Below are 15,222 nucleotides of genomic sequence, written 5' to 3' on the forward strand. Positions count from 1 at the left end.
TTTATGTGTGTGGCTAGAAATGCAAGGTTACAGGGAAGTGGACCTTCATACCTGTTGGTTAGTTACGGTAGTTCCTTTTGAATAGATTTGCTCTGGGATCCAATTGAAGGATCTCTAAATTTTGTTCTGTAATTTTGTAACATGTGTACGGAGTTTGTGCTTTTAATTTTCCATTCTGGTAGAATTCAAAGATATAGCCATGTTAGTATGTAGAATCAGTATGTAGAGAGATCTTGTAGCACCTTTGAGACTAACTAAAATAAAGAAGTTGGCAGCATGAGCTTTCATAGACTTACGTCTACTTCTCCAGATGTATATAGTGGAGTGGAAACCAGGGAAACATATGTAGGCCATTGGCTACAATATCTCTCCATATACATTTTCCATTTTGTTTCATTTTCAGCTAATGCCTATATCCAAGTATTATTCATGACTGTCCTCTCATTACGCAAAGTAAAGTGATTGCTTCAGGTAGCAGATGCTGGGGGTGAATAGGAGCAGCCCTCTTTCTCTTCCTTCTGAGGTCCACAGCTAGTCCTCTCCATTTAAGGACAATTATCTATGCCACACAACCTATCCAGAAGCTGCTAAAATAGCTTGCTTCCCTTGTTGTTTTTGTGTGCCTTCAAGTCATTTCCAACATATGGCAACCCTAAGCTGAACCAGTCACGGGTTTAATTGGTAAGATTTCTTCAGAGGAGTTTTACCTTGCCTTCCTTTTTGACTTTCCCAAGTTCACCCAGTGGGTTTCACAGCCAAACAGGGATTCAAACTCTAGTTTCCAGAATTGTAGTCCAACACTTAGACGATTTCACTTCGCTGGCACTCTGCTGCCTTAGATATAGTGGACAGTATCCATTGCCAGTGCTGAAGTCAGACTCAGATATCTGTCCATTCAACCTCTGAATGTACAATGAGGAGGGAGCATCATCTTGCTCTTCACCTCAGGCAGCAGGTCAGCTGCAGCTGGATCTACTCTTTTGCTTTACTCACCATGGTAATGCCATCTTTTGAATTTTTATTTACTTAACTTTATACACTCCCTTTCCAGAAAGCTGCTTACACCATCTCTAAGACAAACAATCTCAAATTTGTTAAAAATGTTAAAATCAGCTCACAGAATGATGTTCATTGTAAAGTAATTGCATGAATGACCAGTAACTGCAGCTCCACTTTGCACCCTTGATACATGGGTGTCAAGAAAGAGATATTAACCAATGGAAACTTTGCTCTGCCATATTTATTAGACAATAAATTGTGTTAGGTGCTATACTGAGTACAGAAGTGAGGCGTATCTTTTCCCAGAGGATTTGTATCCTATCTGACAACTTATTAGATGGGTGTTTTCATGCACTGGATTAGTCCAGTTAGATCAGTCTTCTTTTGGCCTGGAAATGCCACTAGTTGGAGTGGAAACAATCCTTGTTATTCTCCAAAGGCAGAAAATGTGTGATGAGGATGACTTTTTCTTCAGAATTTTGGGATTTAAAAATGAAAATTGCACTATACAGAATGCTTTATACACTCATCCTGTTTCAGTCTTCCCAAGGCTACAGGGTAAGACTTTCTGGCAGAGCCAAACCCAGAATTTGAACCACTATACCCCAATAGACCTGTGAACCATAGCCAGACCATTCTGTGGTTCTACTGGATAGAAGCAATCATAAAATAACAGGGTTAGGAAATGGAGAGGTCCATAAATATGTAACTGCAGGGATGTCTAAACATGTCTCTTAAGCCACTAGTAATAACCGCCAGCTGACAGACTACTGGACAATATAGCTTTTTAGTCTGATGTGGTACAGTAGCTCCTTCATTCTGTAGTACAAATGTCTGTGGTTCATTCTCTAGTAGAAATGTCTGTGGCTGCTTGGTTGATTAAGTTTTGTTAGCTTGTTTTGTTTTCTATAAAATTCCCAAATGTGGGTGTGCAAAGCATAAGTTCTTTCGGCGAGGGGGACAAAAGAAAACCTGGAAAATGTTACGCGTTTTGTCAGAATATGGAAAATAAAAAATCTCTCCTAGTTATACTGTCCTGTGAAAATTTAAACAGATTCTTCAGTTTATTAAGGCTGAGGTAATTGCTAAGAATTCTTGTAACTTAAGTTTCTTCTAACTAATTTTCTAGATAATTTAGATTTCTGTGTTCCTTGCTTCCCTCATGTGCAGTAACTGTAACCCAGAGAAACTACTTTTCATTAGGATAGCACAAGACTAAGTTTTGATATTCCTCTTTTTCTGTTATGTCTCCCCAGCTGCTGTCCAAGCCCATCTTTTTTCGGCAAAACTCAGAGCGGCGGAGTTTCAAGTTACTAGATATACGGAAATCAAATCGGGATGGGACATGTTCTCCTTCCAAAATTAGTCCCCCTTCCACTCCCAGCAGCCCTGATGATACTTTCTTTTCTTTGAGTGATCCTCAAAATGGCAAGAGGAGAAAAAAAATTCCTAAGGTAACTGAATTTTGGGGAAGAGAAATAGGAGGGTTTAATGGAGAATGAGGACAAGGACATTGAAAAGGCCATGTCTACTTTTAGAATCTCCTAAAGGTTCTGTCTATGAGATACTCAAACAGTTCCCTGAATTTTAATTTCTGCTAATTAATGTCCTATAATTTGCATCTGCACTGCAGAAATAATCCAGTTTGACACCACTTTAACTGCCATGACTCAGTACTATGGAATTCTGGGAATTGTAGTTTTGTGAGACATGTAGACTTCTCTGCTCTGGGACTACAATAAATTACAATTCCCAAAATTCCATAGTATTGAGCTGTGGTAGTTAAAAGTGGTAGCAAACTGAATTATTTTTGCATTGCAGATGCAGCCATAGATAATACTGAAAATTATACAGGAATAATTGAATGAAGCTTAGGGCTGTTTGACTAAAATATTTCTATGCTAATCTTTAGAGCAAATTTCAGGGCATTGTAATGACACACAAAGATAAAGACATACTAAAATCTCTAACTTCTTTATATCTGTTTGTTATGCTATACAAAGTTGCTTGATTGATCACAGAGTCACCAACTTAGGCTGCCACAGAAACCTGTTAGATGACTTTGGGCAAGTCTCACAGTCTCAGCATCACAGAAGGCACTGACAAACACCCTCTGAATAAATCTGGCCAAGAAAACTCCATGATACGTTTGCCTTAGAGTCATCATAAGTGTGAAAAAACTTGAACATTGAATTCTTTATGGGGTTAGAGAATATGGTAAATCGTGCCACTCATTGTAAAGTTTTTGGGTTTTGGTTTTAGGTGCGTAGACAAATGTTAGGCTGTATGGTACTTTTCTCAAAGACAATATTGTGAAAGAGTCTCAACTAGAGAAAAGATATCAATAGTGAAAGATAAAGGCCTTAGGAAAATAAGTGATGTATAGAGAAGGGAAGGAAACCAGAGAAATCAGTATATTGGGCTAAATAATCCATTTAGGAGTTTGTTTGTTTGTTTGTTTGTTTAATAGGAAGGAGAAGATTCTAACTTTCTCTGTGTTTTGTGTTAAGCAGCTGGTGTTAAAAATCAATGCTGTTTATGAGGCACGGAGAGGGAAGAAACGAGTCAAGAGGTTATCTCAGTCCACAGAGAGCAGCTCAGGAAGAGGTAAAAAGGAACCGTTGCTGGAAACCTGTGGGTACAGAATAACTTTGGGCATTTGAATTGTGGGTGTGTTTTCATTAAAAAGTGTGCTGCAAATCACATTTAATATTTCAGTCCTGCTGAGTATTATCTAATATCAAATAGCAAGAAGAAACCCCTTAATAACATTTAGATCAGCTATAAAGGACAAGGGGTTGCTGCCCCAAATAGTTCCTCCCTCCTCTATATGTGGCAGTGTCCATACCCCTTTCCTAGTGGCACAGAGAAGAAGGAGAAGGGGACATGTACATAATAATATCAGTGGGTCAAAGGGTGAGTTATGTGGCCTGGACTTGTGCCCCTCTCCCCCGTCCCCCCCCCCAATTGTTGAACTGGGTTCCAAAAGCCTTGTCTGCTGTCCAAGAGGCAATAATCTTTCAAAAACTAATATTTTTTGTTTTTTATCTCCCTCTTTCTTGCTAGTAACAGATGAGAACAGTGAATCAGACAGTGACACTGAAGAAAAGCTGAAAGGTAAGAAAAGGAGGATGTGAACAAATCCAAATGGAAAGCATTTGATTCGTGACCTAAATGTTGCAGGTTTGGAGATGAATTTTCACCCGACTCATTTTAGTTATTTGCCCCACTCCCCTCCTCCACCAAAGATACCTTCTTTTGTACTTATATAGATATCCATATATTGTAACACAAATAATTCTTCCTTCTCCTTTTTTTTTCTGACATGAACTGATGCACCCAAATGTAGCAGAGAACGTGTTTTCAATCAGTTTATTTATTTATTTATTTGGAGTATTTATGCCCCGCTCTTCAGCCAAAAAGGCTCTGAAAGCAGCTAACAAATTGTTAATTAGACAGTTCCCTGACCTCAGGCTTACAGTCTGTATAGTCAAATGTGTGATGCAATCCTGTGTATATTTAATCAAAATGCCTATGAGGTGTAGTAATTTAGACTGCGATTCAAAAGATCCAGTGTAAAATTGCTGCAGAGCCATGAATGCCCAGTTCTGAGCACCACAATTCAAAAAAGGATGCTTATTTTATTTCCATTTACATAAAGATTTACACTTAAACATTTGTAGGCTTTCCACAAAAGTTAATTATAACATCAAATAATCACTGTTTTTAATTGGGAATATTTGAGAATTTTCCATTTTCTTTCTTCTCCTTTAGAGAACTTCCTATGTTTCTCTTTTCCGATTGTCCTTTTAAGCTTTTAAGCTTCTTTTTAAAGGAAGTTTCCTTTATTTCTTCAATATACTTCGCTTTCTTATTTTTATTTGAGACCTCCTGATTTTTTTAATATTTTATACCATAAGAAGCCAATCTAATTGTTCTTACAGTAGTTTATTAATGCTCCCCATTCTTGTTCTACTTGTTTCAAAGATTTTTTTGTTCATTAATAATGTTAATTTGTCCATTTTAATAACTTCTAAAAGATCCATCTACCATTCTTCCATTTTTGGTGTTTCAGAAACATTCCATTTCTTGGCTAAATTAATTCTTGCAATCGAGCACATATAAAATATCTGTTCCCATTTTTTCTTTGCTAAATCGTTACTTATTTTATCTGTCATGTTAAGAAGATAGACTTCCGGAGACATCTTATAACTGACTTTTAGAATCTCACAAATTCTAGCATGAATGTTCTTCCAGAATTCTTTTACCTTGGGGCATCACCACCACATATGCATCCAAAGGATGTTGAGAAGCTTGAGCTTGTCCAGAGGAGGGTGACCAAAATGGTGAAGGGTCTGTAAACCATGCCCTATGAGGAATGACTTAGGGAGCTGGATATGTTTAGCCTGGAGATGAGAAGGTTAAGAAGTGATGTGATAGCTATGTTTAAATATTTGAAGGGATGTCATATTGAGGATGGAGCAAGCTTGTTTTCTGCTGCTCCAGAAATAGGACCTGGAACAATGGATGCAAGCTACAGGAAAAGAGATTCCACCTCAACATTAGGAGAAATTTCCTAACAGTAAGAACTGTTCAACAGTTGAAGGCACTCCCTTGGAGTGTGGTGGAGTCTCCTTCTTTGGAGGTTTTTAAACCGGCTGGATGGCTATCTATTGGGGGTGCTTTGATTATGTTTCTGCATGGCAGGGGATTGGACATGATGGCCCTTCTGATCTTTCCCAACTCTATGATTCTTTGGTTGACCATGGGCCAATTATACATTCTCAGCCTGATTAAGTTTATTGTTATCAGGATTATGTGGGGAGAAGGGGAGCCCTGTATGCCATCTCAAGGCCAGGAAAGAGGGAGTATAAATTTAATGGAGAATGAGAGGAGACATGAATACAACTAACAAATAGAACAAAAAGTAAACAAATGAGTCCTACTATAGTAAATAGGTCTTGTTCTTTGGTAAGTCTGCTTTTGCAGTTTTATTTGCAAGAAATAGATTTCTGCCTTAATATTTTGGTTTCTGAATTTCCTTTTTGAAGTGTGTGGATGATAATAATTTACAAACTATAAAATGTACAAATTGTATTTTTCTTCTGTCATTAACTATTGTCAACACTGGAAAAAATACTAATTGCTTGTCTATTAATTTTTTTGAATCTATTCAAAACTTTACCATTAAAAAAAACTTGCTTATGTCTCCTTCTACCACATCCCACACTGCTTTCCTTCCTCTTGTACTAGATAATTCTTCCAACCGTACAATGTTTTCATCACCAGAGCTAGGACCTGAGTTTCCAGAACGCACCAGTTAGCATAGTTAGTGGACATGTTAGCTGGTTAAATTCTGAAAGCTCTTGTAAAAAAAAAAGAAACTTTTACAAGTATTGTGGCATAACGTAGAAGCATGTCTGCCCTGGTAATGTCAAAACAGCTAGATTATGGTAAATGCATTCGAAAGAGGGAGAACGAGCTGAAAACCACTTTGGAATGGTATGCAAAACAACAGTATAAAATTGACTCTCTTTCTCTGTCTTTGTATAGCTCACAGCCAACGCTTGGTTCATGTGAAGTCTCGCCTGAAGCAAGCCCCCAGATATCAAACTTTGGAGCGGGATCTGATTGAGTACCAAGAGAGGCAGCTGTTTGAATACTTTGTGGTGGTGTCATTGCACAAGAAACAGGCTTGTGCTCCATATGTCCCTGAAGTCACTCAGCAGTTTCCTTTAAAGGTAGGACATGCTGGAGAGTGTCTCAACAAGCTGCTGCATTCTTAAATTTCTGGATGGGCAGAAAAGCTGCAACCTTTTTTTCAGAGGAAAGTGGGAAAATGGGCTTGCTTCAGAAATCTGGGTAAAACTTTTTGACAAAGGTTTATAGTTCTGTGGTAGAACACATATTTTGCAGCAGATAGTCCCAGATCCAGTCACTGACATCTCCATTTACAATGGATGTGGCAGATGCAGGGGATACTTTCCCACTGCCATCTTGGGGTCCAGCTTCGACCACACAGACTGCACCACATTGATGCTTGCTTTAATTAGCTTTTCCCAGTTTGGCAGAAGACTTCAGCTGTGTGATTGTCCACCTAATGTTGGTGGCAGGTTTGTGGGATGCCTAGAGGACAAATGTTCAGGTCACATGTGGTGGGAAAGATCACTTCCTGAGATCCTGCTTGGAGCAAACAACATTGGGTTGAATTGAGATGGGCAACCATGCAGGAGTTGAGGGGCCAGTATCCCATACCCTAGACCCCTCATTGGCCTCACTCCCCCCCAGCATATTAACATACCTCAGTTTCCCTCCATTTCTTCTCTAAAATAACAAATTGAAGTGACGACATACAAATTGCCCCAAAACTACACTTTTTTTTTTTAAATAAGAAGGACTGAAGGGACTGGTGAGAAGTTTGGGGCTGCAAAAGTGGAGTTCAGAGGTGCATGTGGCTTGCAGGCTGTATTTTCTCCACCCCTGAGTTGAATAGATACTTTATTTGGTATGCTTCAGTGTTTTTAGATGATCAAACCCTGCAACTGAAAGTACCACTAAAAATGATAAAACCCTGTTGGTTCAATAGTATAAAATTTACTTGCAAAGAGCTTGATACATAGTGAATTCAGCTAGACAGAAGAATTCATAAGATTTGGTGTTGGCTAGAGGGGAAAAGAATATTAGTTCAAGGAAAAAATATGTGAAGGTCAGGTGAGTAGGCAAGCAGCTACTTTAATATCTTCCAGGCAGAAGCTCAGTCTCTGTCATCACCTCTCTTTTTATTGGGGATGGGGCCGGAAGACTTGGAACTATTTCACTCCCACTTAACTAATCAGAAACACTCACATTTCTCTTTTCTTTGCTAGCTTGAACGTTCTTTCAAATTCATGAGGGAGGCAGAAGACCAGCTTAAAGCCATTCCTCAGTTTTGTTTCCCTGATGCAAAAGACTGGACCCCTGTGTGCCAATTTACCAGGCAAGTTAAACGCTAGTATTTTTCATCCCCCTGTCTTCCAACAATGAACTCTTCTCCAAAATATTTGTTTGAAATCATTTATAGCACTGCTTTTCTCCTACAGGATAATGGCAGCCAATAACATTAGGAATAAGGATTTTTTTAAAAAAAATATTAAAACTTTTAATAGTTAAAACATCCTTTTAGTTGACAGCATAAACACTTAACATTAAAAACATGAAAGCAACAAAAACAGTGAAATAACAAAATCAAAACAGTGAAAAATATAGATAAATTGCTTATTCAAACATCTTCCTGAAAAGGAAGGTTTTCAACAATTTATGGGTGATTGTTCTTGAGGATGTGAGACAGAGCTCCCATGGAGACGAATGCCTGAGATGCAGCTAACAAGAAGGCCCTTTTATTTAATGTGTGACAGAATAGTGAAAGATTAGGAAAATTAATTATTTTAGATTACAGCTGGGAGATTCTTCTTTTAAATTCAGGACGCAGTCAAATATTCAGTTTCCACAGCTGCATTCAGAAGTAGTACAATTTCAGGAATTCCTCCTCCCCCAATATTATTCTTGTCTATCTGTAAACAAAGCCTTGTCATGGGAGAATCTGTTTTTCATCTGTTCCCCCCACCCCTTCATTTTTTTAGTGAGACTTTCTCCTTTGTCTTGACTAGTGAAGATGGTAGCCGGAGGTTTGGATACTGCAGAAGACTACTGGTAACTGTCTCTTTTTGTTCTTCCTTCTAAATTAGACATGGAAAAAATGTGTGGTCCCAAGGACCTATGCAGCTCTGTGAAGACAGATTTCTAGCCCTCGACCACTCAGACTCCTTTTTTAAAACACATTCCCAAGGTCCATTATAATGTGCATATTTGGTCACTAATATTTCCTATTATTAAAGCAAAAAAAGCAAACCATACATTCATTGTTGTGGTTTGCTGAGGTTTCCTTATACCTAACTATGTATCTTATATATAGGAGTCTATGGCTGTTCCACTGAGATGCCTTTGTACAGCAAATTGTTGTTGTTTATTGTTGTGTGCCTTCAAGTCATTTCCAATTTAGGGTGACCCTGACCCTATCATGGAGTTTTCCTGGCAAGTTTCTTCAGAGGGAGTTTGCCATTGCCTTTATCTGAGGCTGAGAGAGTATGATTTGTCCAAGGTCTCCCAGTGGGTTTCTATGGCCAAGTAGGAATTTGAACCCTGGTATCCCAGTGTCCTATTTCAGCAATCAACCCATGTTGACTCTTTTAAAATTATAGCTTTATAGATTTCATTATTGTACCACAGTTCTTCACCACCACCTTTTTTAACCCTATCTAAGTATCTGCTTCTCTTTCTAGATGTTGCTTTCCATATTTGAAGTCATTTAGCTGGAGAAGCACTAAAAATGTAGGAAATTCAAATAATGTGTTATATTCTAAGCATTTAGGGATATAGTGGGAAACGTGTCCTGTGTGGAGCATGGACTTGCTAATGTATAGTTTCTTTTTATTAATTACTGTGTATTTGTGTGGGTCTTTTGTCTGTCTCTCCTGAAAGCCCAGTGGGAAAGGGAAACGTCTCCCTGAAGTTTACTGTATTGTGAGCCGCCTGGGATGTTTCAACCTCTTTTCTAAGGTGAGGATGGACAGCGTGAGCATTAGGTGATGTGAAAAAGTTGGGCAAAGAATGGAATTTCAGATGTCAGGAGATTATCTATTGGATGTACTTCTCTGTACAGGTTTCTTGCAGAACTAGCCTTACCATTAAGCAAAGTATGGTAGTCTGCACTAGCCACTTCAAGCAAGAAATGATGGGGAGGTGGTAACAAGTTGTGGGAGGAGACAGCCATATGTCATGTGGCTTACTTTTTACTTTCTACCTCCAAACTAGTCTTCAATAGAAGGTGCTGTTCCATCTCCTGTGTTGAAGAAATATTCAATTTCCAGGTGTAGCTGACTTCTGTACAGTGATGGGAGTAAGGCATTATGTTCTTCACCTCAGACAAAAAAAATGTCCTCTTGTTCTTTACATGAGTGACTATTAGGTTTGCGTTGAATTTTTTTTTTATAGTTTTTGCTAGACAAAAAATAAGGAATTTCATTCAAGCTCTTAAAATATTGTAGAGAGAGCCCTTGGTATCTGTTGGTGTTTGATTCCAGGACCCCCTGTGGATACAATAGTTTGAATCCAAATCATTATTTTTAAGTGGAGATCCAGTGAGAGAGGACAGGAAGGGAAAACACATGAACCAATTATGTATTTCTCTTCGCAAAGCTTGGAATAGTTTGATTTTGGGCAACAGTTCTTAGGCTCACCCAGCCAGCATGACCACTGGTATTCTGGGACTTGTAGTCCAAAATGTAACCTTTCCATCCTCTCCTTTTTAAAAATGTCTTCTTGTCTTTACTTTTTTGCTTCTCTTCCTTTTTAGATTTTGGATGAAGTTGAGAAAAGGCGTGGCATTTCCCCTGCCTTGGTGCAGCCCCTTATGAGGAGTGTCATGGAGGCTCCATTTCCAGCTTTGGGGCGGACCATCACTATCAAGAACTTCCTACCTGGCTCTGGGACAGAAGTAAGTTCAGTTAATTAAATGTAATCCTCAAATGGTGGAAGTGAACCCTGAAAGATTTGAGGCCCCAAATGTCATCTTGATTAGGCAGGCCAAAGCATCTGAGCCATTTTCCTTATTATTTCAGATAATAGAGTTGCGTCGACCACTTGATTCAAGGCTAGAACATGTGGATTTTGAGTCCCTGTTCTCTTCACTCAGTATCCGACACTTAAGTAGAGTCTTTGCTTCCCTGCTGTTGGAGAGAAGAGTAATATTTGTAGCAGACAAACTCAGGTACTTATTTTTGCTGCTTATTACCATGCCTCACTTTATTTTAGAGAAAATAAATTATCCATCCTGTATAGGTCTGAAGCTAGGGCCTGGGTTTTTGTGTTTATGCCTTTCATATAAAAATTGCTGTTATCACTGAATAATAGGAATGCATGAGATGTTCAGACAGGTCAACTTTGAACATCCATTTGTACTGGTTCAGATGGCCCAGGTCTCCGGGGAGAAATTTGTGTGAAGAATTAACATGTAACCCAGCTCCATTTGCTACAGCTCTCCAGAAGTGGTTTTCTGGACTTCACTGCCTAAAAATGTGCTCCTATGATTGCAAATCTTGAAGTGGCTGTTGGTGTCATGGAGCATCCTGGTTAAAATGGACACTTGATGCATTGTGTAATATAGGCTTCCACAACCTATGTCCTCTAGCTACAATTTCCATCATCTGGGGTGATGGAATTTGTAGTTCACCACATTTAGAGGGTGTTATGTTAGGGAAAACATAAGTAAGAAGATATGTTGATTCTCAAACTGAGCATGGGTCCTTCTGCACTAGCCATTTCTTTGGAGCTGACATCATTGACTCTCATCAAGTCTTTTTTGTACTGGCTGTCTACCATTAAAAACAAACTCCTTTGGTTATGTTTCTGGCAAAAAAAATGCAGTTTCAGTATTCCTTTTGCCTGTTTTGCACCAGTCAAGTATTTTGAAAAAGGATATGATTCAGTAGATAATACTTCAGCAGAAAGACCAGAGGACCCATTTCAGCCCTGTTCCTTCATAGCCAGACAAATGGGATTTAACCTTCCATTGCACATTTTGCAACATTTCACTTTCTCATTACTGAGTAGTTAATATTGTTCTCCTTTTTCAAAATAATTAATTTTTGTTTCACTTTTCAAAAAAATCAATTCAATTTTGTGCTAGAGTGCAAGTGCATTATTAAATAAAGGGCTGAAAAGGTTAGTGAGCTAATGTTCAGATTATTTTATCTAAATTTGCTAAGGCTAGCGTAGTAATTTGGCATATGCTTCACCCTTTGCCATGAAGCTGAGCATTACAAGATTGCAAAGAAGAATTATGTACCATTTGCAAGCCTGATGGTGGATCTGCTTGTACTTTAATCACAGAACAGTGTCTAAGCATCACTAAAGGAGTGTGGAGAAGACAGAGTTTGGAAAGTCACTTTTTAAAGATTACAACTCCAGTATCCGACTGGCAGCCTGTGTCAGTGGATATGGAGCTATCTATAAAGGCTAAGACATTATTGGAGTTGCTAGTAACTTTTTGAGTTCTAACCAACATAATCAGACATAATCAACATAATCTCTATAACTAAAATTTATTGTATGAATAAAGGCTAAATTTCTTGTACTTTTCAGTTCAGACAAGAAGGATAAGTAAACAAGAACATAGTAGGTGTTCGTCTCTCAAGAGCTGTGCAGTGCAGAAAGAAAGGGGAGAGAGATTCTTCTCTTCCTCTCTGCAGTTCTCAGAGGTCACCCATTAAATGGCAGTAAAGTCAGAACAAACAAAAGAAAAGTATGCCTTCACACAAGCCTGCCTGGCAATAGAGCCCCATCCCCAGCCATGAGGTTTCTCTTCAGATCTTCAGAAATTTAGCATGAGACTCTGTAAGGGTTTTGTGAGCATATCCAATTTATCTGGCAGGAACCAGGCTGGGGGAGGCTGCAGCAGATTAAACTTCGGAGCAGTTATTTTTTTAGACTTCACATGCCCCTGTGAGATATGGGGAGCTGTATTCCAAAAAGTAACTCTTCCAAACTTTGGAAGAGGGCTTCTGTAGATCTGATCTCAGACCCTTGACGAAACAGAGCTCAGACTCTGGATTGTTTTTTCCTATGCCCTTCACAGAAGTGGTGTTCTGCACTTCTGTGGTTCCATAGAAATATATCCCTTCATGGTGAAGCCCTTTTGATTTCTTGACCCTAATAGCATCAAGCATAGATGGACAAGTTCTTGATTTCTGAACTATCACCATGACAACATTTGGAGGAAGGGATGAGTATTCCCCGCCCCTTTCTGTTTCTATCTCCCCTGAGTGAATTTTTCATGTATTCCAAGTTGTTGTCCTTCGAATACAATACTTAACATATGCGGATATTGGTTTTCCCAGTTCTTGTAAGCTGTGTGCATCCTCCTGCTCCTCCTATCCATAATCCTGTGTATGTGTGCAGAGCATTTAGCCAGATCATTCAGGAGGGAAGATGTCAGAAGAGTTGTGCCCTCTTCTTACATAAAGATAGCATCCCCACTCTGTTTGTTAATACAAAGCAATTTTGCTGGGGTCTGTATTGCACAATGACTAAAAACCTGCATGTTGCTCTTTTAGTGGTAATATGGAAATGGGTTGGCTTAAAAGATGTTAAGTAGCTTAAATCTGTTTTTTTAACAAGGATTAGCCAGACTGACAGAAGATTGGCCCATCAGTAGCTATTTGCCAGTTCCCATTAGTGAAAATAGAACCCTTATTTTTAAAAGTCTCTGGGACAGTACAGTATCTGAAAGTATTGGAATCTGGAAATATAAACAGGAGATGGTTGTCCCTTTCATGGCCTGTTTTTGACACATCTGACTGCTAGCCACTACTACAGACAAACTGGTGATCTTGATAGACATAAGTCTGAGGGAAGAATGCAGTACCTAAGACATATCCACTAGTGTAGATGGCTCCTCATATATGTTCATGACTGATTCAACAACACTCTTTCCCACCTACACCTTATGAAAAAAAGGGGGCCCAGATCTCTTTAAGATTTTCTGCAGCTGGTGCCTGGCACACAGCCATTTCTTAAACACTTGAGGATGGAGAGAGTGGAGTTTTCTTTTTAAGCCAGCAAAGGCAAAACTTCACAGATGAGTAATGACGCTTATGAGCACAAGATCAAGTTTCAGCAGCTTGTCTGTTTTCACAATTCCCAGTAAGTCCCACAGCAAGAGACAGAGAAGGAAAGGAAAAGCTGTAGAGGTCTCTACTGTAAAAGGAGCCAAAAATCCATCCATGAGTTAAATATTTTAAGGTGGACATGAGCAGCATTCAGACAAGTTATGAGGAAGACCAGAGAATCATATGTTTGTTGCATAAAAGGTGACCTTAATCCTGAGAATCTTCTTTTCAAACAGGGAAAGAGTCAAGGTCCTAGTCCTCATGAATGCAAATAAAATTTCTGATGTGAAAGAACACTCATAATTTATTATATAATCTTATAATTCCTTCCTGTGGCTTTGTTTTGGTCTTTCTGTTTTCTGGTCTTCCTCATAACTTGTCATTCATGCATGATCTACTCTTCTTTTTTCTGTCAAATATTTAGAACACATAAACTCTGGAGTTAGAATTTATTTATTTGATGTTGTGTGCCTTCAGGTCATTTCTGACTTATTGCATTCTAAGGTGATCATCGCAGGGTTTTCTTGGCAAGATTAAATCAGAAAGGGTTAGCTTTACCTTCCTCTGAAGCTGAGAGAGTAACTTCCCAAAGTCACCCAGTGGGTTTCCATGGCCTAGTAGGGATTCAAACCCTGGTCTCCAGAGTCATAGTCCAGTGTCCTCCAAAGTCATAGTCCAGTGGCTCTTGTCTAGAATATATAGTATAGATCCCTTTATTTTGAACAACATGGATATACAGTCCAGGACCAAACAATGGGATGAAGAAATTGGTGTAATGAAGACATGCTTGGCTTTAGACAATATCATGCCTTGTATTCGTGATGTTTTGTTTAGGGGTTTGTCTTTTGTTTTTTTAAATCCAATAAAATTTTCTTTCTATTCAGATTAAATTTCACAGTTTTGAGACAAGAATTGGACTTACCTTATTGAAGAAATTGGTATTGTAGTGGAACCCATATATTTATGGTTAGGGAGAGGTTAGGTTGTTGTCTGTTTGACAAAAAAAAAGAGCAACACCAGAGTGAAAACACCTTCCACTGTAGAGGGCCCTGCTGTGATTAGGTGGGTAGAAAGCTGCCCGCAGCAAGTGGTAGCAGAGAGAACCCCAAATGGAGTATTGCCTGGGCAGCGTGTATAGGAGCTGGCTTTTGTTCCAAATCTACACCTAGATGAGCACAAACCAGCCTGTCAGCTGCACTTCTTTGGAGCTGGCATAGTTAATTTCTTTCACATACAGTGGGGGTATTTTGCTTTCAGTGGGTGTGTGGATTATAAACACATTGTTCTTTAACATCCCCATGAAATCCCCTTCCCCAACTTCTACCTTGGCCAGTGTAAGCCAATAATGATGAGAATGGGGCAGTACATTCACCTCACTGCTCCACACCAGCCCCGCTCAGAATTGCTTTGCCATCATCCTTCAGCCAAAGGTGTTGGAACAGGTTTTTTAAAAACTGCAATTGGAGTAGAACAAAATAAACTGCAATTTTAAAAAAGAGACTAAACCAGCATTGGAGTA

The 15,222-nt window shown here is 38.9% G+C and overlaps 1 protein-coding gene across 2 annotated transcripts in view; it reads left to right on the forward strand.

Moving 5' to 3' along the window:
- The window catches only part of DENND2A (DENN domain containing 2A), a 75,008-nt gene that overhangs the window by 47,106 nt on the left and 12,680 nt on the right, over positions 1 to 15,222 (forward strand). Inside the window, exons 6-14 of one of the 2 annotated variants that reach the window (XM_042470763.1) lie at positions 2,256 to 2,453; positions 3,510 to 3,606; positions 4,066 to 4,116; positions 6,553 to 6,740; positions 7,866 to 7,975; positions 8,619 to 8,688; positions 9,517 to 9,594; positions 10,391 to 10,531; positions 10,656 to 10,804. In XM_042470763.1, the coding sequence (XP_042326697.1) occupies positions 2,256 to 2,453; positions 3,510 to 3,606; positions 4,066 to 4,116; positions 6,553 to 6,740; positions 7,866 to 7,975; positions 8,619 to 8,688; positions 9,517 to 9,594; positions 10,391 to 10,531; positions 10,656 to 10,804 (1,082 nt within the window). The remainder of the gene's footprint in view (positions 1 to 2,255; positions 2,454 to 3,509; positions 3,607 to 4,065; positions 4,117 to 6,552; positions 6,741 to 7,865; positions 7,976 to 8,618; positions 8,689 to 9,516; positions 9,595 to 10,390; positions 10,532 to 10,655; positions 10,805 to 15,222) is intronic. The other variant, XM_042470764.1, reaches the window with a different exon arrangement.

The sequence above is a fragment of the Sceloporus undulatus genome, chromosome 5, assembly GCF_019175285.1.
Source record: "Sceloporus undulatus isolate JIND9_A2432 ecotype Alabama chromosome 5, SceUnd_v1.1, whole genome shotgun sequence".
In the NCBI taxonomy this organism is placed as follows: domain Eukaryota; kingdom Metazoa; phylum Chordata; class Lepidosauria; order Squamata; family Phrynosomatidae; genus Sceloporus; species Sceloporus undulatus.